At 37.1% G+C, this 25978-nt stretch overlaps 1 protein-coding gene across 2 annotated transcripts in view; it reads left to right on the top strand.

The window, feature by feature from the left end:
- Positions 1-25978, top strand: part of CCSER1 (coiled-coil serine rich protein 1) — a 616342-nt gene that overhangs the window by 109511 nt on the left and 480853 nt on the right. For both annotated transcript variants that reach the window (XM_058025090.1, XM_058025091.1), the window contains exon 4: positions 12818-12911. In XM_058025090.1, coding sequence (XP_057881073.1) covers positions 12818-12911 — 94 coding nt within the window. The remainder of the gene's footprint in view (positions 1-12817; positions 12912-25978) is intronic.

The following is a 25978-nucleotide window of genomic DNA, read 5'->3' as shown; positions in this document are numbered from 1 at the left end:
AAATTTGCAGCTTTTTGAGTAGCAGAGTGAGAGTATCTAATTGTTCAGAGCTGTTGCTTAGTAGCAATGCAGGTACTGTATAGAGGAGAAAATAAAATCCTACTGTATTGAAGCATAACAGTTTAGATTTAGTTTCCTTTTTACTATACATTGCCTCAAGACATTTCAGAAAAGAATGATTTAATAATAGACACTGTACCCAAAGGAAAAGTTAAATTTCATGCAGTATGACATCATGGCAAAAAAGATACTGTGTGAATTTTCTTTTTTAAATATTGCACTACATCTTTTTTTTTTTTTTTTCGGTATATAAACACTGCATAGATACACTGATTAAAAGGCACCTTTGTCATTCTGCATAAGCAAAGGATGCTGACACTGAAGGAATCCATTATGGCTGAGGCAGTTACAACTCTGAGTTTTCTTCCTGGCTTCTGCTTGTAGCAGATGCAGTGCTTGAATCTTAATCTTACAAATATCTGCTGTAGCTCAGCCTCTGCATTTTGCCTTTGAGACTGTCACTTTCCAATTCAGTAAATGTTGGTAAAGAGGTTCAAAATTTCCCAGGGAAAGGACAAAAAAATGTTGTGATTAGACAATGGGAAGACATCAACCTTGTTCTTGAGGAAAGTAGGCTAATTAGGTGTTAATTGTAAAAGTTCATGTATTCTTCCACTGCAGACCTGGGAATAATAGCACTGCATAGTACTGAACTCCAGAACAATTTTTACATGTGCTGGCTTTTCACAATGATTGTGTTTTCTTTATGACTCCAGTAAGTGGAAAGAAAAAAAAAATCCCTAATTTTTTCTTGATCCAGTCTATACATACAGAATTAAGACTGCAGAAGGCATGGGCTTTAATGTTTGATTATATTTTTTTGCTTAGCACATTCAGTAGTATCTGTTCTTTATGTGGCTTCTGATGCCTCATTCATCAACATCTTCACCTCTGTACTTTTATTTTAGGCTAAAAGCAACAGCAGCTAGGAGAAGGAGCTTACATGCAGAAAAACATCATAAAAATAGGGATACTGACCAAGAAGAAACATGTCACTGTTTTGGATATGTGAAGATGTCTGCTAATCCTTGTAAAGAGTGATATTGGAACCTGTTGACTGAAGTGAGGTTAGAACCTGGTTGAGAATAAGTAGTTTGCAGTTTTAATGTCACTAATTTTGATACAGTGCAAGTACTCCAGAGTAAGATACTCAAAAGTATAGTACAAGTATTTGCTAGTCTTGTGAACATTTCTAAATAATGCTGGTCTGCCAACTCTAAGACATCAAATACTTGCTGTTTAATACTTCAGCTTATTCCTGAAGTCCTCACTATATAAATGTGGAAGACTGGTTTCACTGAAGAGACTAAGTTCTTTTTAGTATAAATTTGCAAATTGTTATATGCTGAATCAGATTTTGTGGCAGGTATTCTTTAAATGAGTTTATTGTGATGGACCTACTGAAGCTTAGCTCACGAGGATTCATCTCATTCATGTTATAGGATAAAAACCTGATGCCCTGAGCAAGTTGGGGTTTTTGTGGTGTTACTTTAGAGTGGGAATGAAACAGAAACAGTTTGTTATCTGAACCTATAAATGCCACTATCTCATTCAAATCAGAAGACTGTGTTTTACTTAATTCTGAAATAAAATTATAACTTATCCTGTGATCCTTTTAAAGTCTAGACTGTTGACCGAGAGACTTTTTTTAGGCTTCTTGACAATTTGCCCTGAGCACCTAGCTGTTAACAAATAATGAGAGCATTGATTCGATGAAAGGAAAAAAGTCCCAAACTGGAGCACATTAGACTATTAAATTAAAAATTTATTCCAATTAGTACTGGGGGACTGCTTTCTACTGTAGCAAATTAGGCAGCTGGGAATTAATGGCAAGTGAAAATCATTATAATGAGAGTCTTTTTTGGTTAAGATTTGAGAAAGTTTCTGACAGTGTCACCATGACCTCAAAGAGTTTTAAGTTGCTTTCTAGACTGGAGATGCATAAATGTTGATTAGTGAGAAAGGTCTTTGGAGTACATCCTAGCAGAGCTGAGCCTTCCTAGACTGTCTGAGGTCTAACCCCTAAGTGTAATAAGCCACCCATCTCCATTTGTTCAAACACAAGGCTTGTCACATCCCCAGGATGAAGACTTCCACAACTTGATATATGATATTTATATGGCAAACCAGAGAGCCTTTAACAACCAAGTTGCTGATTCAGTGACTGCATTTTTTCACTTACTGTCCTTCTAAGCCAAAAGTGTGCTATTCAATATTATATACCCATTATTTGTGTTAAATTTACAGGAAGAATGGGAATCATCAAAGAGACACAGCAACTGTTTAAAAGCAAAGCCACATAGTGAACAGAAAGAAATGGAAACACAATTGGAGACAAAAGACCTATAAGCAGAGTGAAAGACAAGTTTTGTGCTTTGCTTTGTGGTAAATCCTGTACCTAATGTTTTAGAATTTTATTTTCTTCTGATCTAGACACTGATCCAATCCCTACAGTACGTACATGCATATGGGGTCCAAATGTCATATATATATATAACATACGTTTTATGTAACATTATTATTTGAACTTCACTGGTTGGGATGCATCAGCAACTACATTTTTCTCAATCTGATAAGTCTGACATCAGTCTGATTCTTAAGCTGCTATATTGACTCAAATTACTGAAGGATTGGATGTCCTGCAAGCAAGTAACAGTGTGCGAGGCCATTAACATTGCTGAGGGTTACGTTGTACTTAAAATGAACTCTGAGTTCATTGTCTTACAAAGGGAATCATCTTCACCTTCTGCTTTAGGCTCTGAAGCAGTGATGAAAGTAGCGCTGTTGTTGTGGTAGGCTGGAGAGACAGAGGTGCCCAAAAGCTTTAAGCCAGCCTAATTATCTTCCCTGGCCTTAGTTCAAGGTGTATTATAACTCTCCAAGAGTGTTGTGTTCTTAAGCCTTTCTCCTTTGCTCTAGCAGGGAGATCACCCTCTTATAGTACATACTTCATCAACAGATAATTTTTTTGGGGGAGGCGAATGCTGTGACACAGCCAGATTCTGTTGGTGTCCCTAGTTGTGTTTGGCAAGGTGAGTGGCAGCTTTGGTGCAGTTTTGGTCATCTCTGAATTTGAATCAAAGACCCAGGTGAACTCTGACACGTACATAGGGTGTTCTGTTGTTAAGCTGGGATGCCTGGCATGCCAAATTTTTCTGTGCAGGTGTAGCCCCTGCATAGATCATGGGAAAGAATTGGACACTGTTTTATAGATGTTGAGGCTGTTCTTTCATTCTGTGGTCTAGAGCCAGTATTTTCTAGAACATGATGCAGATGTTGATACTGAAAGAGATAGGTGTCTTATGCATCAAATACTTCTGAAAGTACAGGGAAGAAGTAACAAAGCCAGTCAAATGGCTGCATTGCAGGATTTCCTGCAAGTGGATTTGGTTTCTGTCTCTGCAATTTCAATACCTCTCCAAGATGGGATGTTGCATTTTGTATTGCTGTTGTTAGAGAAACCTTGTAATAGTTTGCCTTGCTTCAAGTTCCCAATTCACTGCCCACTCAACTGTAGTAATACAGTAAAAAAAAATCTTTCTTCTGGACCGATAATTGACATTACAGTTTTTCTTCCAATAAAAAAGAAAAAAAGTATGCAGTAGTGGAAAAATGCCATTTGAGCAGAAGAATTTATCAAATAATGCTATAAGCCCCTGTTTACCAGAGCACTCGTAGGCCAAAGTTGCCATGGAAACAGAAAAAATTCAAACAATATTAGCCATAGCATATCTATTATATTTTGCATTAATGACACTATAGCAAAGGGTCACTTGTGGTTTCATTTGCAAGGCTCACTTTGCAGTGATTTATCACCAATATTAGAGGCTAGAATTTAAAATTAGAAATGGAAGGTTCAGCCCTAATTGGCTTATAATAATATTGTGAAGGAAAAAATATTTATTCAATCATATGTCTAGAAGAGTTTTGAGTTTTTGATATGCAGAAAGTTCTTAGTCTTTTCTTAGAAATAAAATCATGCTCAAGCCATAAAACAGATTATTCTCCCTTGACATCCAAAAGTGCTGACTCCAACCATATAGCTGATATAACTAAAACTGGAACATTCTTTTATTTGCAAGGAAAATCAATCAGTTCTTGAACTTGATATGTACTTGCTTGGGGAAAGGAGTTTGAGTTCAGCTGTGTCTGCCAGATGACTGTGGCTGGTGCTGGATTGTGGCAATAGGTGAATTGTTCTGATGTAGTTTGTCAGAGCAATTATATTCTTTAGATAATGGTTTGACACAGGAGTGGTCAGGGTTTGTCATGAGTATAAATACTGAGGTTCTTCCTATTGTATCCTCTGATATTAAGTTTTTGTCTTTTTGGCACTCAGGTTCTCATTAGTTCTATGGTTATATTCTTTTTTCTTCCCCTTTCTGTACCACTGGTTGAGAAAAGGCAAAAATAAAATAAAGGATTCCTTAGGTATCATAAGCCAAATTTTGACTCTTTAAATATTGACTTAAGCATTGACTTGGGTCCTTTCATGACCCAGGCAGAGTTTCAAGTGACAGAAAGTCTACGTTTGTAATTTGAGTGGTTTTGGAAAAAAATAACCAATCTGTGTGTTGAATAACCTGTTGTACACTGTTAAGATGTACTCACATCTCTAGGGTATATACAAATAAGCTTCACAGAGGGTCTGAATTACATCCCATATAAATGCAGGAATGAGACACTCAAGGAGCTTTTTCTGTGTTTGGCAGAAGAATCTGGCGAGAGTGTAGAAAAATTACACAAAGCTGTGTTCTGATAATGACTGCACAAGAATGCTTGCGTAACACTTTGCCTATTACAAAAGCTGTAAAAATATTAACTAATCCATAAAGCAGACTACATGTTGCAGATGGGTCCCTCTGCTGGGAGGAAAGCATATGTATGTGTGAGTGAGGGGGGGGGAAATAGTTATTAAAGAAAGCTTTGTTTGGTCCCTTTAAGCTTCATTGAATGTTTTGGACTGTATTTTCATATTTCCCTAAGAGTGTTTTTTTTTTTCCCCCTAGGATTCTGCAGATGAAATTGCAGATTGATGTATGAAAAACATATACACCTTTTTGAACACAGAAAATCCCATTGTCTTGGTTTTGTTTACAACCAAAGTGAATCTCAACACTCTAAAATTATTTGAAAGAGTGGTGGCTATTAAGTAAAGCCCCTCTCTGATAGTTTTTTCCTTTTTTTCACAGATGTTGTTCTCAGGCTTTTTGCTGCATGGAAGCTTTGGCACATTTTGAGTGTGGCTTTTACTTTAAAAGTCTTGACAAATAGTGAATTCAGGGTTAGGTGACTGTTGCTTTTATCACGTCTGTCAAGAGTTGATCCTTACCTAGGGTTGACTTGAACGTGAATTTAAAATGCTATGATAGATGCTTAAAATGGCTTAAATTTGCTTTAAATTGTATAAAACTACAATCTAAATGCTGAGGCCACCTGTTGCCTCCCAGCTCTCTTCAGAGCTGTTTATCTGTGCCTGTGTTGCAGGTGGGTGTGTGCACATATGTGTATGAATTAAAGATGGCTGCTGAAGTAAAAATGGGATTGTGTAGGGGATGAGGAGCAAGGTTAGTGTTGCTGGGATGGTCCTTGCCATCGCCCTCACAGGGTCTGTGGAGGCCAGGCTTTGATCTCTGAACTGTTGGAAACTGGATCCAATGTGTGCCACTTGTTCCTTCCTCATCTTTTTGCACTTGTCCTTGATGGCTTTGTCCCTGTCGGCCTCCACCCCAAAAGGAAAAAGAGGGGACTTTATCCACCTCTCCTATAGGTCATCTAATTTTCTGAGTGAGGATTAGTTCTGATTCCATCACTTGTCTCTCTCCTCCTGCCTGTCACATCACCTTTGTAATCATCTTTCTGAGTTTTTTTTTGTGTGTTTTGCTTACACATGACTTGTGCAAATATGTCACTGTTTTCTGTTTGAGTCTTTGGAATTGCGTATTATTCATATTCCTGTGCTTAGCAGTGTTACAAAAGACTTCTGTCTTGTTACCAATTATACTGTTGGTGGCTTTCCTGTGCTACCAAATTGCCCCTCTGTTTTTGACTGACATGGGTAGTTGTTGGGTTGGCTGCATTCCCCTTGAGTGGCTCCGGGGAGCTGGCCGGATCTGTGGCACAACGAGCCCGGCGTGAGTGAGTGCCAGCCTGAGACCTGTTGGGAGACTCCATTAGTTATAATCACTCAGGCAAGAGGAGCATCATTGCAGACATTGATTTAATGCACAGGGAGAATCGAAAGGGCAGAAGCACCAATCAGGTGGAAAGTGCTGCTCTTCCCTTACACGGCTGAAAGAGTGCACGCAGAAAATATTTGGAAGAATAACATGATGGATCTGAGCTCTGTAGTTAGACTTCTCCCTCCACTGCTAATTTTCTGTCTTTGGTTCTTAAGGGCACATTAATTTATTAAATAATCTGATTTTCACATATTAGCTAACATGGCAACATTTATATTTTCTTTTCTAAAGTCTTCAGTTTATTCGTGTAGTGAATAATAAGCTTTTTGGGTGTTGCTGTTCAGGAGAAAATAACTGTTTTAAGCTGCTCTTGGTATATGAAAGTAATCCATAGGCTTTACACTTGATGCAAGATTTTCAGGCTGTTGGCAGAGATTCTATGTTTTTAAAATTTTTTGTTTGCTGGATTTCGTATACTTTCATTTTCCCTTTGAAGTGTGTGGGAGAGAGCAGAAGCGGAAATACTTCATTATGTCCATGAATTATTCAGGCACAGTTCTAGCAGCTAACATTACTTTAAATAGCTCAAGGTCTTTCTTTTTCCTTGAGTATGTCTCAGTTTTCATTCTTATGCTGATTGTATGCCACGTTCCTTTGTTGAATACAATTTTGATGAAGTACTATCCTTCAGCAATCTTTAGAAATCATTTCAGTCTTGAAATAAGTATTTAATTTTGTTCTTCTCCAGCATGAGATATTCAGTGACACTCAGTTGATACAGGTGAATTGTCATACATGTGACTTTACAAAAAATCAAATTATTCTCCCTAGAGTGTGTGTTTTCTATATACTCCTGCGAAGGCATTGATCTCAAATGGCCACCCACATATATTTATACAGTGAAGGAAAAAAGGAATCTGTAATAGTAGATATTAACATTTACTACATAATTTCAATGGGGAGGCGTAAACATTAAATCCTTTCATTTTGGAAATGTCTTTCCCTCTCCTACCACTAATACATGGAAATCTGTATTTACAAGATAGTTAAGAACAGTTATACAGAGGAAGACAATAAGAAAGGTGTCTAGTGGCCAATGTGACAGGAAAGGAAAGCAAAACATAACCCAAAGTGAGCTTAAAATGCTGTTCTTGTATTTCTAAAAATATCTTTGGAAATCCAGTGATCACTGCATAATCACTTATGCAAATGAGACCCTTTCTATTATTTCTGGGGAAAAAAAAGTGTTAAAAAAATTATTCTCCTTAGATTTTGCACTTTCATGATACAGTCTGAAGAGGCAATGGGGCAGAATTACAGACAGTTGAGGAAAAATGTAGGTCTGTTTTTGTGTGTGTGTGTGTACAAGACTCAGGTTTCCAAGAGGGATGCCCATGACCAAATCTCAACTGCTCAGTTTAGTTGCAGCAGCAGTGAGAATTTTGCAAGGCAAGCATCAGAGGAAGTGCAGTGACAAAAGAGTGTCAAACAGAGCAAAGCTTGACCAAAAGATCCATTAAAGATTGAAATGTAGTCAGTATGATTATGTTCATGACAGTGAGGTTATAGCAATGCACCAGAGTTAACTAGTGTATGTTTTCTTCAGCTGTGAATGTGTTTGAGAGAAATGGTTTTGAACTGGATAATTGCAAACATACCAATGCTTCAGTCTTGTAGCTTAAGTTGCTTACTGGACCTCAGGTTCTCAAAGCCTTTTAATAATCTCTGAGCAAATAGTCAAGATTTTGTTGCAGTAACACAATTCAGCATTGAAATGGAAATCTCAGTCTGTGTAAAAGAACCTGGAAGAACTGGAAAATGCAAGACCCCAGATTCAACCTGTGTGTGGTAACCAAAAACACTGGTCAGAAAAAAAAGAGCTGCATCCCCTTGCTCAGCAAAACAAGATTTATCAGGGCTGAATCTCTCTCAGAATGACCACTATAGCACTTAAGAAGTATTCAGAAGTTGTTTGAATATCATGTTGACCAGAGAGTACATGTTAATTAGAATAAAATTACAAAATAGCAGATACAATATTCCAAAAATGCTGGTAATGACAGAGAATCTGTGTCTGCAGCCTTGGGGACCTTGTGGTTACTTGATTATTTCAATTGTTTAGAAGAGCAAGAAGTGTAGAGTGAAGATGTATGAAAACATGAAGAAAATAATCTTTTGATTGATGCCACTGATTACTGGCTGGTTCATATGGGGAGATTTGTTACCTCAATCTGATTATTAAACTTGGTTTTATCTGTGAGTTGTAAGCACTCAGTTCTGCATGGATTTAGCCTGCTTGGTTTATATGTATTGTACAATTAATACAGTTTTGCTTGCTTAACAAAATAATATACACTAGTGTATTTATGTATTCATATGTGTGTTTTATTGCCATTTTTAAAAAGCAAATTAGTCAATTTTTAGAGGACTATAATTCCATAAGTAGTAATTTGATTAGGTATTTATATGCTTAAGTTAGTTATTTAGAATAATAATTAGGAAAAAAACATAGTAAAGAAGTCTTCATAAAGAGATGTTATTTGCTTTTTATTATTTGAAGCCCAGTGGTAGATTTGAGACCTGTTACCTTAGGGATTTTATATATTATATATATATATATATAATATATATATATATATTTACTGCTAAAGCTATTGTTATTTATTCCAGACTCATATTTATTCCAGACTCATTTTTAGTGTTGTCCTCTGAACTGAACAGGTATAAAACTAATTAAATACTTTGCTATTCTGGAAAGGGACTAAAATTTATGTATTATGCACTAGATTCCTTTTCATTTTCCCTTCTTAGGAAGGGAAACTGGGAAGAGAGAAAGGAAATAGGGAGGGTCCTAGTGGGTAGGAAGGAAATCCTTTTCATCAAGCCTCAGTAAACTTACTGACTGGGGGAACTCTGTGTGCCTGGTACATCTCTATTACTAAAAAGTTTTAGCTGTTTGTGAGCTATAGCTCTGCAAACCACTGTGTATTTTTTGATACTAAAGCTGTTTGTAGGTCATATTACTTAAGACTGTTAATGAAGTTGTAACTAGGCCCAGACTGAGCTGAGTACCATTGCATTCAGTGAGTCCTGTGTAGGATATCCAGTTGGATAAAAATAGCAGTTTGTACTTCTTGTGGTGTGTGAAAGAATTTTCAATATGAAAATGTTAATAAGAAGTTACTGATGCCTTGAAATATCCTTAGATGAGCATCCTGTTCTGTTTACAACCATTATTGGTTAACACATCCTGAGCCATTGTATGAACCGCTGCAATTTAGGCTGAGTTTGTAACCTTTAAATTATTACTGCTGAATTCATGTGTGAATAGCAACTTCTTAAAATAACAGTGGTGGAAAGTACGGCTGGCAAACTGAATTTATTAGTTTTTAAACTGGTTGCAGGCTGTGTTGACCGGAAAAATCTGAGATGTGTGGGCAAATGATTGATTGTGTTCACGTGCACTTCTCACAGGTTATCAGCTCTCAGATAGACTAGAAGAAGAAAGCACCATCATGTTAGTTTTGAGTCCATTATAAAGTCAAAATGGTAGTAGAAGGCAAGCATACCCTGGAAGTAGGAAGTATGTCTTAAGGCTTCTAAAGGGTGAATAAGGAACTTTTTGCTGCATGGTTGTGCCTTAACTAAATGGTTTGCCTTCTAAAATAAATAAAAGGTATGCCACCCTAAATAGATCACAAATGGTTCCTTGAGACTTTGATGGAAGAATTAATTTCTTTTTCTCTATGTAGCAGTAGTAAAGCTTTGAAACTACTCACTTGGAATGCTCTTTAGGGCTTGATGATCTCTCTCTGATTTTATTTTTTTTAATATTTAATTGTGTTATTCCTCAAAGACTGCCAGGGCAGTGGTGAGGGGAAGAATGGGCAAAGGGTCAAGAGATATTAAACTTTAAATGAAATTACAATTTTTGCTAATTATCATAGCAACAAAGGAGTAATGAATCCTGGTGGGAGGACGTTGGTGTGCACTCGCAGCGGTATCGCTGTGCTGTGACATTAGGCAGGTCATTCTGAGAGCTCAGCTCTCTTATTTTCTAATTATATGTTTTCAGAAAATAGTACTTAGTTAGAACAGCCTTGGGAATCTAACTAATGCTCTCTGCTTGGGTGGGCTTTTATGCATTTGTGAGTTCATTTTTGGTTTGTGTCCATGGAAGAACTCTGCCCACAGGTGGGCCATCAGAGCAGGGAATCAGCTGGACTGCCTTCATTGGCATTCTTGGAGATGGAACAGCCCTGTCAAGCCCATTTTCTTGCCATGATGGATAGTAGCTGCTCTAATTTGTTTGGTCCCAGTCCTGTGATTTGTCCCTTTATAAAGAGCAGGTGAACTCCTGGGAGCAGAGGGAGACTCTTTGCCTGGAGGGGAGGTACTTATGAAAGAATAAACCCAGGGGTTCTTTGCTTTGTCACTTGAGCTTGCCTGCTGTTGTTGGTGCACTTGAAGAGGCTGTAGGAAGGGAAAGGCAAAGGGGTCACAGGTGCTTTGGGAGGGCAGCTGGGAGCCCTCAGCTCAGGTGGATGAGAAGAGGTTTTGCTGTGTGGAGCAGGATGCACATCAGCCTTGCAGAACAGAGAGGATAGATGGAACACTGTTTGCCTCCTCTAGAAGCATTACTCAGGTGGTGAAGATCTATCTTCCTGAAAAGCAGTATGAAGCAGGAGGAGAGTTGAATACAACTTTTTTGCTTTTGGTCCCTCTTACGTGGTTTTTCAGCTCTTCAGTTTAGAAAATTGTGGTTCTGTTTGTGTTTGTTAATTCCAAATCAAACGGAATTTGTTTCTTGATGAAGGCTGTGAGTCACTCTGTTTTTGCAGGCAATCTCCCAGGGTTTCAGATGACACATTAATTACTGCCCAAGATGTAGGAGATGCTCAGTTAACATGAATTCATTGCTCCTTGCTAGTGTAGCTTCTCAGAGGATGCTCAGCATTAATATCAATGTGGCTTCAGTTGGTCAACTGTAGTATAGACAATAATTTTAAAGCAAAGAACAAACCTGTGTACTCCAGCCTTTTTACCTTTTGCCTCTACTGGCATGAAAAACTTCTAGCTGTTGCTTTAAAATTGCAGGCATTGTTCTTCTGGATGTTTTCACTAAAATTTTTTTGTTACATGGGAAAAACAATATATAAACGAAGTATGTTGTACTTTGTCTGAGTTTAATATACCATTTGATTTAGTTGAGTGCATAATAGCATCAACATTTAAAAAGGGAGCAAAAATCTAGTAACAGCATTAGCAGTGACTTCTGTATCTCATAAGAGGTTTCTTGTGCTGATGGTAAGTCAGGGAAAAACTGCAAGAAAAAGTCCTTGTGTTGCATGCATGTTGTTTGTGAAAGAGTTGGAAACAGAATTTAAAGAAATAAATTCTCCAAAGGGTTAGATAGGTGCAAGTGGTGAGTAGGAATATGAGGTGACATCTATTGTGGTGGGAACTTTAAAGAATTAGAAGGAACCTAAAAAAATATCATCTGAACTGAAGTTAAGAAGGGCTTTTACTAGTTTAATGCATACTACTGTCATATTTCTCTACTTTCTATACAGCAGATGGCTATGCAGAGATCTCCCACACAGTTCAATGCTTTGGGATGATAACCTGGCCTGTTTCACTCTGATTTGTTGTGTTACATTAGTGTTGGGAGCATGTGCATGGGCGCCAGCATCCATCCCATGCAGTATATAATGACTTTCACTTGCCTGTGGGTGCACTGCAACATAGAGCCCTACAGTATTGCTGTTGATCAGCAAACAAAATGCCAGCTGGAGAAGACATTGTATTAGGTTTGGTTCAGTGTTGGTGACTGTGGAGAAAATCAGTGTATTACCGCATCAAAAGAAATGACCATAAAGTAAAATACACATGGGAAGAAGATTGAGAGTTATTATCCCATGTATAAACCTGCCTTATCTGTCTGTGGTTAAGACTTGGCAAACAAATGGTAATGGGGACCTAAGCAGCTACACTTCAGAGTCAGGTATCTTCTCTGTCTGTATAAGCCTTTGCCACCCACATAAGTACTTAAAAACTGACAAGTTAATAATTCATGCCTGAATGTCCTGTTTATGCCACATTTGCATCTCTTTATCCTTTTGATAAATAAAACAGTAAATCTCTCTCTTCAAAGTACATTAGTAAGGGCAGGCAGTGCTCAGAATTACAAAATTTAATAAAAAACATTCAGTGATACTTTTATGTTGTGCTAAAAATAACATTTTTATTCTTCATAAAAAGTTATGATTACACTTGCAGAGGCGCAAAACCATCACTGAACAGGTAGATATTACTTTTACTTCTGGGGTTTTTTGTTAAATGTTTGGGATCCTCTAAAAAGACAATGGTGACAAACACATTTCAGGTTGGACAGTTGTTTCATACCATTTCTCACTGCTCTAATATTAGCAGAGAAATTTTCTGTAGCTCCTCCTTAAACATGTTTTCCAGATCTGATTGGAAATCATTTTGTACAGAGCAATTTGGCTAAAACATCTGTCTAAATGTTTCTAATGCTTCTTTTCTTTTTTTCTTTTCTTTTTAATCTATGCTAGGATGTTTTGAATAACTTGGGTTCCTGTGAGTTGGATGAAGATGACCTAATGCTTGACTTGGAGTTCCTGGAAGAGCAACATCACCAGCGTTCTGGTAAGTCAGATAAATGCCGTCTGTCTTTAGTGAGGTAATGTTATTCTAGGAATAAAAAGCAAATATGTTCAGAACAATTACTTGGAAATAAAAAGGAGTAATTTTCTTGGAAGGAGGAGAGTGGTATTCATTTTTTAGAGTTATTTCTAAATGCGTTTGTAATTAATCAGAAAAATGCTGTTTATAAAGCACTTGGACTTCATATGGTCAGTTATGAAATGGAAGTGATTTTTACAGCTACAGAATTTCAGTACCAAGGGCAGGCCCATCTGTTTTTCTAAATACTTAAAATGACTGCTGCCTACCCCCGGCACTTACCAAAAGAGCATCGGTGGAATAATTGTGATCACATTTTGTGTATGCCAGAATAATATTTTTCAAATAAAGAAGGTTTGGCTTGAAACATGAGTGTAACTTGATGGTTTCTCTCTTGTTTGGTTAAAGCCTTGTTGCACTGCCTTTATTAATAGCAATAAACTATTGCTGTATACTGTGTTAACTACCGTTTTATAATAGGATTATGCAAGGTAAGTTGTTGGACCTGTGAAGAGGAATTTCCTTTGCTGGGATGTAGGACAGCAGGGCCTTGTCTGTGAATAGAGGTCCTGCTAACTCAGCAGGATTTGGAGTCTTCAAACCTGTGTGGGACTTGTGCTTGATCCCAGGTACAATTCTGGGTTTGTACTCTGCTGTGATGCTCTGTTCTGGCAGTGCTAAGAACTTAAGCCCAAGGAATTCTCACTTCCTCTTTTACCTGCTGTTCCCTGATCCCAGTTTCTCCCACATAGATGGCCGTAGTACACATTCTTGCAGATTCATGTGGAAGTGGGTTTTTTGAGACATTTGCTGGCTGGTGTGGACCATCTTCAGTTCTTGTTTCCTCAAAGATGCAAATTTAGCAATGGTTACAGATAAACTGCTGAAACTGTGGTCCTGCTTGATATTTTCTGTGTTGGTTGTTCTCTGAACATATCTGAATTATCTCTATGATAATTCTGTTTAACCATTGAGCTGTGCTTTTAAACCTGTTTGCATATCTGCTTATAGGATGAAACATCTGTTCTGTTTGCTTTGGTAGGGAATGTGGAGGGTTGTAGCAGTAATATGTTCATGATCATATTTTCTAAATTATTGGAAGCTGGGATGCAATAAATGAACTGCACAGAAAAGGCCCTTTCTAACCCATTCTGAAAAGTGCTATTAACTGTTTACAGAAAGTTGAATGATGAGGAAAGAAATGTGGTTTCAAAAAGCTTCAGAAGCAAACATTGATAAGAAATCATGGGGTTCAGACTTATTTATTCCCTGGACTGGTTGGAAAGGAATTAACTGGCAGAATTTTCCATAAATAAACTTCCCTGATGTGTTGCACTTGGCCTGACCTTTGTTTTCCTTCTTTTTTTTAACAAAGCACTGAATTAACAGTGAAATAAAAGTTATGTCCAGTATATGATTACAAAGATTTTGCAGCGGCTTCTGGAGCAGCTAAAATAATAATGTCTGAGCGACATACTTGATAGAGAAGTAATTAAGATGGAGATGTGATATGACACATAGTCTTCCTGCTCTTGGCTCATTATCCAGAGCAAATGAGATGCTTTTAAAACAGATCTACATTGTCATCTGAAGAATGGTCTTCTGAATGACCATTTCTATCCTGAGCAATAAAACAGAGACACACAGTGCAGTATGCACATTTAACATAACACAAATGTGTTTATTTTAGTAATATTTACTCTTTGCTTTTATTTTTTTGGTGGTAAACCTAGCTGCAAAAAATTTAGAATTTCTCTAGCTGTCACTGTTTTTTAAAGTCATTCACTTGGAAGAAAGATTTGGAAAGGTAGAGCCACAGTATGAAGTTGACTAAAATTTACCAAAAAAGCTGATATCTTTATTTTGCTTGAGGATCTGGCCCAAAATGGTTCATATGGTTGTAAGTCATCACCTTAATTTGTATTAAGATATTGAGGCAGCGTGCTTGATTTTTAGTGACTTAGCATTTGAATACCACTGGAGTGCATAAAAGTCTTGAACTAGATACTGACATTTAAACACTTGTAACAAATTCCTTTTCTGATTCCTTTGTGAAGTGGCCAACTTGCAGGATTTAAGAAATTTCAACAAAAATTCTTTTCAGTAATTCCAAGTCAATCTGTTCTCTGTTTTCACTTCTGGGTTTGCTTTTTTTTTTTTTTTTTTTTTTTTTTTTTTTTTTTTCCCAAGAGGAAATCTATCTATCTCTATTCATACCTAAATAGAATTCTTCTAAACTTTTTCAATTAAATCACATTATCAAATATTTTTGGTGCAATTTTTTCTTCAGGCACCAGAATTCAGAAGTGATCATGTTAAAGACATACAGTTAATTTAATGAAGAGCTTTACACTTTCATAAATCAATCAGATTAAAATTGATCATATTTCTGGGCATGCACATATAAGCTCTTTCAGGTAATTGGGAGGTAATGTATGTTTTTAAAAAGATTTTTAATTCTGACTGCTTCAGAAACAAGAAGACAGCTGATAGCACATGGAGGATGAGCCAGTACTGTTACTGTGGAACAAACTATTCTAATGGAATTTGAATTAAACCAAAGGACTGTTTAATTCTTCCTGGCCTGAAAAGTAGATGATTTTCTGTAATTTTTGCCAGTTGCAGCTTTGTTGAACATTTTGTGAAGGCTTCTTTAAAACTATGAGCTTGAGAGTTTACCTATGGCTTGCTTCAGTAAAATTCAGTCAGGACATTTGCAGGTGTATAGATTTGTGAGCCTCCTTTAGTTAGAGGTTAGATGGATGTGCTGTCTCTTCTATAGAAGATTCAGCCCTATATTATGTCAGCTTTACATATTTAATCCATTTTATTGCTGTATTTGTTTGCCTTCCTAACAAGGCCCTCATGTTTCTCTAATACTTGCAGGGGATCTTGTATCTGACATTCCACATGTGTCATATTGAAGTCAGCTGAGAGTTATTGCATGTGTTCTTAGTCTGTTATCAAAATAAAGGTGTTCATGAGTATAAAAATATTGCACAAAATGCTGCTTTTTGAATAGAAACATTAACATTATGCTCTTCTGGAGGTCAAAGATATTAGCAGTACTGTGACTGTTTGTCATACACTAAAAATTCTGCTCATGGTCTGTGAACTGATGCTGATTGCAGCATGTATTTGGTTAAAGCCATCAGCTGTATTGCCATTCACCTGTGCTCCATTTGGCTTTTGGTAAACAATTCTGTGGGGAATTACTATGGGGAGACATGTTCCAAGAGAACCTCTGTTCAGTATTTTAACAAATAGATTGCAATATGAAGAGGTAAGGAGGTACAATTGGAAAATTATTCAGTTCTTTCTTCATTTGTTACAGAGGGATAACTAAGGAATAGCTAGGAATAACTATTCTTTAAAAGGCTATGAAAATTTCTAATGACAAATCACATGAATACAAGGGCTAACATCACATTTCTAACTTGAATATCAAAAATATGCCTTGGTGAGGAGGCTGCATACATCAAGCTGAGTAATTTAGACGTAACAATTCTGAAGGGTACTGCCCCAGTTAATAAACACTGTTGATGAACTGATTAATGGCAAATTGAGAAAGTCTCTTAAATGCCATTAGGAGCTCCAGTTTTTTAGAGATTTGTTAGTTAAGACATGTTTTACAACAGTTTTTGCTTTTAGCTGCTCTAGTTTAAAGAACAGTATTTGTTAGTGTGAGGATATGTCTCCGACTTTATACTCAAGCTTACAATATAATACTAATTTTACAAAATAATTGTATTGCATTGATCTAGCATTGTTTTAGTGACCATTTATGAATAGAAAATAAGATTATATTGGAAAGATTTCTGGGAGAATTCTCTATTAAGGAGCTTTCAAGAGGAGCTACAAGCTAGTTGGTAGGAAAGGAGATGTTCCAGAACGTGGTATGCTGTGTTAATTAAAATATAGAAATAGAAAGGAGAAAGAGACAAAGATCGGTTGCCTCTTTTATTGTTTATGGTGGGTTTTATTTATTTATTTATTACTCCAACTCATTTTTCACTTGTGCTCCTGTTCTGTCCCCTCAGCTTTTCCCTAATGAGCTGGTTGCCCTCCAGCAGCATCCTCATGAAATGAGGTTCCTGCAAAAAGGTGCTATAAATCCTTTTGAGTACTAGTGAATTAGCAAATTAAAAAATATCCCTAACTTTTTCTCTAACCATACAACAGAAGCTAAGGAGACACCTGCAAACCTCAGGCAGATGCTTCTACTTTGGACATAAATGTCTGTGCTTTGCTGGTCTTAGCACAGCTTTAGAAGTCTGGAATTCCCTCACTTGCGACTTTCTGTGAGTTTACTGCTTTAATTTACTACTTTTGCTTCTGTTTTAAAGGCTGTATTGTTGAGACAAAGAATGTAAGACAAAGACATTTTATTATCCTGCCTAACACAATTGCTTTGAAATTTAATAAAATAATATTTATATTGTACTTGGTGAGTGCAGAGCACTACTGCATACAAATTTAAAATATTAATCAATGTGATTTACTGAGCGTTTTGCATAGTGGTCTTAAGATGGAATGCTTAAAATGAAGCATAATATGACATACATGATGAGTCTTGTGGGTGTCTTTTTATTAATCTCAGTAAATTAGACTTTTAAAATATGCTGCAGCTTTGATTTCCGGTTGTAAAATAATGAAGTCAGTGGTTTCTATAGTGGGAAATCATTGCAGGTTTATAGAAAGTGACAGCATTAATTTAACTTCATTCATTTTCCTTTTCCCTCGTGAAACATGATGTATTTGATTCCAGGTATTGATTAGTCAAATGAATGAGGAAGACCTTTATATTCAGTGATAGAAGCAGTGGGGAATTTATTCAAGTAATGCTCGTTAATGTGCGTGAGTTGTGTGCTGGTGTTGTGCTGTAGCCTGTTGAGATCTGAGTGGTTTTATGCGGTTGGTGTTTCATTAAATCAGGACTGCAGTAAACAGTGGCCTTTTCTGAAAGTTCACGACAGCACAGCTATCCAGGGGCTTTGGTAATTCCTCAAGTATTTGCCATGGGTGGCAGGGTGCCATGCATGCCCCTACAAAGATGTGTGTGTTAACTGGAATTTGCAGTGAGTGGTGTGGCTGAAAGCTGGGGAACTGCTCCTGGTGCTGAATATTAAGCACATGCTCCTGTCTCTTCCCCATCAGGCTCCACACTATGCACTGACTGTTCATGGGTGTGATATTGATTAGCTGTGTACCCATGCTGGGCTGTGCATCCATCATGTTGCTGCTGGAATGCTTGCTGAATAGTTTTGAATAATGTAGCTTGCTAAAATTTTCAGGAGAGATTTGTCTTTGGCCAGTGCTTTAGCTGTTTTGGATTAAATGCTGCCCTAGCCTCAGCTGAAAAGCTGTGACCCAGTGTATACTGAAGCATGGTTACTTCACCCTGCATATTTCAGAAAGGAAATTTATCTTTTTTTCTGGGGAATGAAACTTCATAATCCATCAAAATATTATTTAGCTCTTAAAAAACAGATACTTTCAGAGATGGAACACATTTTGATCAAACCTAAGTTAAGACCGTGTCTTTTAGAAGCATTTTAAGTGTGTTCTTAACTCTGTGGAAGTACATGTTTTGGTTCTTGCTCAAGGTTTATGAATGAAATGACAGATTACAGCATGGGTTTTGCAGACTGAGGGGAAGGCAGAAAGGGTTTTGAGGTGGATACACAAAAATACTTACGTAAATGTCAAATTAGAATAATTCATTGTATCAGAATATGGTCTTTTAGTAATATGCCTACATTAGATATTAGCTGCCTCACCAACAAAAGCACAGCGTGCTTGTTTTTTTAGTAAGCAAAAGTCTGGCATTTGTATTGTATTTCTTTGGAATCCAGCTAGTCTGAAGATCAATTGCCATCAGTACCTAGCCAAACTAAATAGTTGGTGTACTGACCCAGTAATATTAGGTTGTTGCTGAAGTATTTTGAATGTGATGAACTAACTAAAAATTCTGTGATGAGTTTGGAGTTCCTCCTGTGTTTTATTAATTCAATGTATTAATTATTTTTATTAATTTTTTAGTAGGCAGTAGGAGTGCTGAGTTGTGATGAAACTCCTTTGGTCTTTTGGTGGTGTTTTTTTTTTTTTGACCAGGAGTTTGTCAGTGCAAGGAAAGCAAATTTTTCAAAGGTTTTAATTTGCTTTTAAATAGATAATAGGAAAAAAAGACCCTAACTATGCATTTTTATCAAAAAGTTGCTTAGAACTAGAGCAGAAATACTTCAGTAATTTGAATGTATTGCTTTGCTCATGAATGTGTTGTTGGCAGCAGACTATGTTTCTGCATTTACAAACAAATGACCTATTTTGATTTTTAATTGGAACTGGACACTCAGTTCCTTGAGCACTTCTGAAACCCCATCATTGCCAAATGCCATCTTTTAGAGTTTTATGTGTTACAGATCAGGCTCAACTAGAACAGCATTTCTTTAGGTTTCTGTTTGGAGTGTGTAATAGCAGTTTGGTTTATACTTAAAGGCTTTGAACACAATCAAGATTGTGACAGTAAAGTAATAGACAACTCTTTGTCTCTGCCAAAGAGCAGGTTTAAAGAGTATTTAGCTAGCTAGCATCTTCCCCTGTCACTACAAATTTTGATAATAAGGTAATAAAAATGTAAGAAGTACTAATAATGAAAAAAGGAGAAAGTGATGTGTAACTGCACTACTTTAATTATACCACTATACAGATGTCCTAACAGCAATCAAAAGGTAATGTTCATGTTAGTTTTCAGTTTTGCAAGAGAAAACGTCTTGCTGAATAAATGCATGCAATTCCTCCACCAAACTTCTTGTGGTGAAGAGCTACATCGTGAGCCACAAGTGTGGCCAGCTTGATTTCACACATATGTCTGAATTCCAGCATGGATTTGAAGAATTAAGTGGAAAGTCACATACCACTAGTTTCCATATATCTAGGAAAAGTTATAAGAGGCTTTTTGTATATTTTCAGAATGACCTATTCTATTAAGGTGCACATTTTCCTCTGAAGCATTGTTTAATAAATTCTGCACAGTAATTAAATAACTTAAGGTCTCCAGGGAATGAAATAAAACTTGGCATCTTCTAAACTTTTTAAACCAGGGTGTATAGCTTCTGAAAGAGCGCTGAGCATGGAGGAAAGGGATTTCTGCAGGGTTTGCAAGTGAAAGGATGTGTGGCACTATCAAATAAAAAGAGCATATTTGTGTTAATTGCAAGTAACTGTTGCAGACTTGTGGGTAGGCCTGCCTTAGGACTCTGCAGGTGTAAAGTGCTGAGAGTAAGGAGAAGAAATAGTGAAGTTATTATTAAATTGGAATGGAACTAGTTAGAAATTTTAGGCTAATATAAGGTTAGTCTTCAGGCTCTTGATCCATATTCTGAAAAAGGAATGCTGAATTGAGAGCCCTGCTTGCATTCTCTTACTTATGTAAATCAATGGTGCAATCCTATTTTAATTGAGAAAAACACAACACAGCCTAGGACTACTACCAAGTTAACTTTATCCTAAATCTCTTTTAGTGTATTTTACTTCAAAAGTTTAGTTGTAACCAAACCTAGTTGATGGGGAGGCATGTAAGTTTTTCTTTCCTCAGAATATGTTTAAAATGTGTCTAGGATGTAGATAATGTGCCTGTGCTGTGTGTTCTTAGTGGGTCAAGGAAAATACTCAATTTCTTGAGCAAACTGGTATTTTTAGCCCTGTGTACTGGTGTGAAGAGTGGTGAAGGACTGATATATTCAAATGGTGTATGTTAGATTCCTGTCTGTTACAAATTTTGCTAGAGATATGTACTTGTAAATCCTACTCACTTAAGTGGAGCAGGATCACGGAGCATCACATAATTTAGATATCAAGAAATTTTTTCATTAATGGACAAGAGGTGCAAAAGAGCACAGTGGTGAACTTCAGGGTCATTAAAGAATACTTCTGCATGAGATGCACTTGTGTGGTTATCATAGAACAATTAGATTCAGAGTCTGTATCTCAATTTCCTGCTCTTTCATAATTATAGTGTGACATTTAGTTACAAATCCTTATTCATATTGGTATGCTCAGCCATCATTTACTGAAAGAACCAGGACAGTAATTAAATTAGGCAGATTGCCTTTCTTCATTCCTTTGATTTTATACATACATTGAGATGAAACATCATCTTTAATAATATCTGCAGGCAGAAAATAAATGCAATAATAAACATTATGAAAAATCAAAGAGTAATGTCCTATTTAAAGGAAATCTACATTTCTAGATGGCAAAGTTTAAGTAGGGTGCCAAATGCTGCTTTTCTCTCCTGCTTTGTAAATTTACAAAGATCTGGACTCGGTGTCTTGCTGAAAGGAAAATGTGATGAAAGCTTTGGAGGAGTATGGTCTCTATGCATACTTTTGTGAGAGATTTAGGGAGTAAGAGAAACAATTATGAGCTTATAATTGTTTTACAGAATAGCCATAACTTTTTTTTCTATAAAAAAAACAATTTCTCCTTCCATACAACTTCTACAGTAATCCTACTTCAAGGTCAGACTGAAACTGTATGTGAGTTACTGATGGCTTTTGACCTTTAGAAATACTTATCTCTGGGATCATTGTAGCTTCACTCTTAGGTAAAGAAAGAAATAGTATGCTGATAGTTAAAACTTGAGTGTGGGTCTCCTGGGTTGAGCTGGATTCTCTGATGCCGATTTCCAGCGTTACCATGGGCTCGTCAATTAATTTACTTGTAGCACATAAGTGGTACTCCAGAAGTCATGGGAGTTTGGCAGTAAAGTCTGGGAGAGGCTCATGATGCCAATGGGATGGAGCTGCAGTAATAACTTGAGTTATTTCAGTCTTTAGAGGCCAATTATGTTCTGGTTTGTGCCTCTTCATGTGTCATTCCAGAAGTGAAGCAGAGAGCAGACACTGCCATTGCTGTTGCTGGTGTATCTGCTACTGTTACTGGTCGCATGAGTTTTTTATTTCCTTCTGCAGAAAAAATGCCAAAGCAAACCACAAGTTTCTTTATATAAAGAAGTGGAAAAAATATTGCAAAAACCTATCATACTAATCAACTAAAGCCTGGGCTCAAATCTAAATTACTTCTAAAATCTTTCCAAAATCCTTCATTACTCAAAGATTGGGTCAAATCTGCTGTAGTGTTTGAAAATAATAGGTGAGTTTAGATCTGTGTATATATATATATATATATATATATAAAAGAGATTCTTTACCTGAATCTCTTGTGAGGAGAGAGTGTGTTGTCCCTTCTTTTGTCCCTGTGAGTGTTCTATCAAATCCTTGGTTTTTGTTCAATTTTATTTATGTTTTAACCTCCAACTTCCCTTTAGGAGGCAGGAATTCAGAAATAAATGCTGTGCAGGTAGTAAACCCTGAGATTTATTGCAGCCCAGGTTCAGCTTTAGGAGGGAGGATCAATAGGTAGCAAATGCTTTGCAGGTTGGTTGAGAGTACAGGGTCTTCCTGAGACATGAGGATGTTTTGTCCTCTCAGGGACTCCTAGAAGAAGACTGTGCTTTTGGTTTTTATAGCCTAGCTAGTTTTCTGCGCTGAGAAGGACATTGTACACCTTTCTTTGCCAAGGGAACAATTTGAGATAAACTCTGAAAGGTAACCTTGAAGAATTTTTCAGGTTTTACCTTGTGTAGTTTGGCTTATGTTAGGAATATTCCATCTGACCCAAAGTGTATAATGCCCAGCAATCTCCTTATCACATTCCAATTCTCAAAATTCTTCCATGCAACCCTTCCTGTAGGGAACAGCTTGACAATGAAGGCTTGTCAAAGGAAGGGTTGCCTGCCACTGCTCCAGTAGCTTCATCAAAGGACACTGCGTTCCTTGTGCCTGCTGAGGGTAGCATCAGTGTTACGGGGTTTAGGTGTTGTTTTTCCCCCAATTTTTGTAATGTTGTGATGTCTTTAGGAGATAAGGTCTGCTTCCAGTTACGATTTAAAGGGAACTGTGTTTGCAGTGGGAAGTATTCCAAATGCACTTTTAAAAACAACAAACAAGTGTTCTGTTGCAGGATGGATAACACGTATATGCACAGATTTGCAAATGGCAAATCATGCACAAAATGTTACTACACGCTGCAGTACTGAATCTATGGGTATCCCTTTAATTTTTTTTTCTTTGTTTATTTTTGGTGGTTTGTTTGGTTTTGACAAAGAACTAAGCATTCATGAGTTTGCTATTTGAGGAGTTGCTAAACCATAGACTAAAAGGTGGCTGTGAAAAGTTGATAACTGGAGACAGTGGCCCCATGCAGCATCCCTTAGCCTACAGTGCTCTGTGTGCATGTGCTTAAAATAGCTTTTGTAGAAATGTCTGTACCTAAGGACTGGCATGTACACAAATGTGAAGCACACCTGACAGACCAAAGGCATTCCTCTGAGCTGTTTCAGTGTTTAAAATGCTTTAATTCCTTACATCCAGCTTTTGATAGCTATGCTTGTTTGTAACGCAGTAAGTGCTGAATCTGAGATATGAAACAGAAAATTGATGGTAAATAAGTGTGGTGCCTTTTGGTTGCAGGATGGATAATGTGCTCATTTTCTCTTGCTTTCTAAGTGTTTCCAGCCCTGCAAACACAGTTCACATATGTTTTAGGAAAAAAGGACTACAGCAATGTCTTTGCAAAGGCTAAGGAAACCAGAGAGACCCTAGGGCCTGAGAAACTGTTATAAAAAAAATGTTGGTAGTCAACTCTTTTTATTATAATAAATTAATTTTGCTGACTCTCAAAAGCCTAGGCATCATGATTAACCTGTTAAAGAACTTCCTGACTTGACCAATATTTTCTCTGAGGTTTTTCTTAATAAAAAAGCTATCTACTATAAAAATATACTTATTTGGAGATTGAAAAGCAGGAAGTAGATACAATGAAAGCACAGCTGTGTTGTAATATTATTTTTGTGCTTCTTCCCAAAGCTGTTAATTTCACAGAAAATAGTTTTGATAAGTCTCTCTATTTCTAATACATTTTCTACTTTAGTAGAACATGAAATAACTCTATTTCTAATGTTCAATTTAGTTGTTTTCTTACCTACTTAATCTTTAATTTGTTTGACTCATTTGGCGATTTTTGCAGGATTGGGGGTTCAGGAAAAAATACTCTTCATGCTCCTTATATATAACATTACTGATGTGGTGTAAATTATGAGGTTTAAGCTAGAATAACATAAATACATTGTTTAACCATCTTATTGTCAGCATGTGCTGGATTAAATGCAAATAGCTCCTGCTTCTGAGCATATTTAATCAAACCCTTCAGTTTGCAAATACAGCAGACTTGTATTCACAGATGGGCTGTGCAGAGCTGTGTGGAGTTACATGGAAAAACTGTTGGCTGGCATTGAGCGTCTGGAAGGGTGGGCTTGGCTGGTGGATGAGGCAGACCAGGCAAAAGCCACCACCTTGTACTGAATTTTTGTGGAAACCCACACTGTGATCCTTTGGCACTGAGTTAGCACAGGTAGTAAAGAGTAGGAGTAGGCAGAAAAGGAAAAAGAAATTAATAGAGCCAAGAAGGAAACTGGTATGGAAAGATCTCACCTTTAGCCTCTGGGAAAAATAACATGTTTTTTTGGGAATGAAGTTTCTCTCAACTTCATTCAGAATGATATATGACAAGCAGCTTTAAAGAATTTTTCAGAGTCTCCCAGAAGTAGTATTCTGTCCCTGTCTTCTGAAAACAAATGAATAGGTTGAGAGGAGCCCAGGTGGTTTGTGTTTTCCAGGCTGCAGGGGCCGCGAGCAGGGGCTCTGTGGAACACTCGTGTCCCTCCTGCACGCGCTGCTCCCCTTCATCCCCACGGCACACACAGAGGAAGGAGAGATGGAGACCTGTGGTAGCTGGTACATCGGGTTTCACAGCAGCCTGGTCTCTTAGCTCACCTGCCAGGAACACTCTTGAGGCTCTTCCCCCTGGGAATACAGGAATAATGAGCTGTTGGATCAGCTCAGTGGTACGTGCTAGGCGGGCCGTGAAGGATCCGCGGCAAGGCCAGAGGAGGTGACGGGAAAGACTGCACTTTGTTTCAGTGGGAAAATTGATATTTCCCCCATTTTCAAACAAACTGTAGGTAAAGAAAGACACTTCCAGTTGTGTCACTTTCTTCTTAACTAGAAGTGAGGTTGTTTTATTTCCCCTTCACAGTCACATTTAACACACCTTTTCCTTTCTTACCTGCCAAGCTTTTTGTACTTTCCTGAAATATGCAGGAGCCTATGTTACCTTAGATGGCACTTGGATTTATTACAATTACAGCTTTATAAAGTTCGGTACTGCTTTTGCAAATTCAGCTCATTTTGGAGTTGTCATGCAAAAAAAAAAAAAAAAAAAAAAAACCAAAAAAACCCCAGAACCCATTACTTTTTCATGTTTAGTCCTTCTCTTGACCTAATTCTGTTTGCTTTCTGTTAAAGAATTGTGGTTTGGGCTTTTTTCTACTGTATAATCTTGGCTGAATCTCATATTGAGGAGTGGGGTGCTGACAACCACTATATTTTGTACATTTTTAATCTTTGATCAGTGCTTGATTTCAGTTAAGTTTATTCAGGTAACAGTAATATTTGAAACTGTAGGTAAAAGATAGTGAGTCTTGCTTGCTTTCAGGCTTAGTAGTCCAGACAGCTGAGATAAGTTTGATGGAATTTTATATCTATAATAATGAAGAATTCTGTCTCCCCAGTAGACTGTAGATGTAGAATAGAATTACCATGATTATTTAATAATACTAGCTGTATTTATAAATTACAGTTTAGACATTTTGGAGTCATCAGAAGTCCTTGGAGATTAGAATACTTCCTAATTACGTGTGGGAATAAATTGTCCCTTTACTTACTGCTGCAAAAACATATTTGAAATGCTGATATTTCATCAGGGCTTAGGTCATTACATTTACTGTTCTATTCAACTTCCTATCTATATGAAGGATGATTCAGCATATTTTACATTTACCATTTTTCCCTTTGATCTATCTTTTTTGAGTTCATTGTAGATTCAAATTCATTCTGTGTCTTCAACCA

The sequence above is a fragment of the Melospiza georgiana genome, chromosome 5, assembly GCF_028018845.1.
Source record: "Melospiza georgiana isolate bMelGeo1 chromosome 5, bMelGeo1.pri, whole genome shotgun sequence".
NCBI lineage: Eukaryota > Metazoa > Chordata > Aves > Passeriformes > Passerellidae > Melospiza > Melospiza georgiana.
Note: the sequence above shows the minus strand (reverse complement) of the source record. Positions and strands in the feature narration are given on the sequence as shown.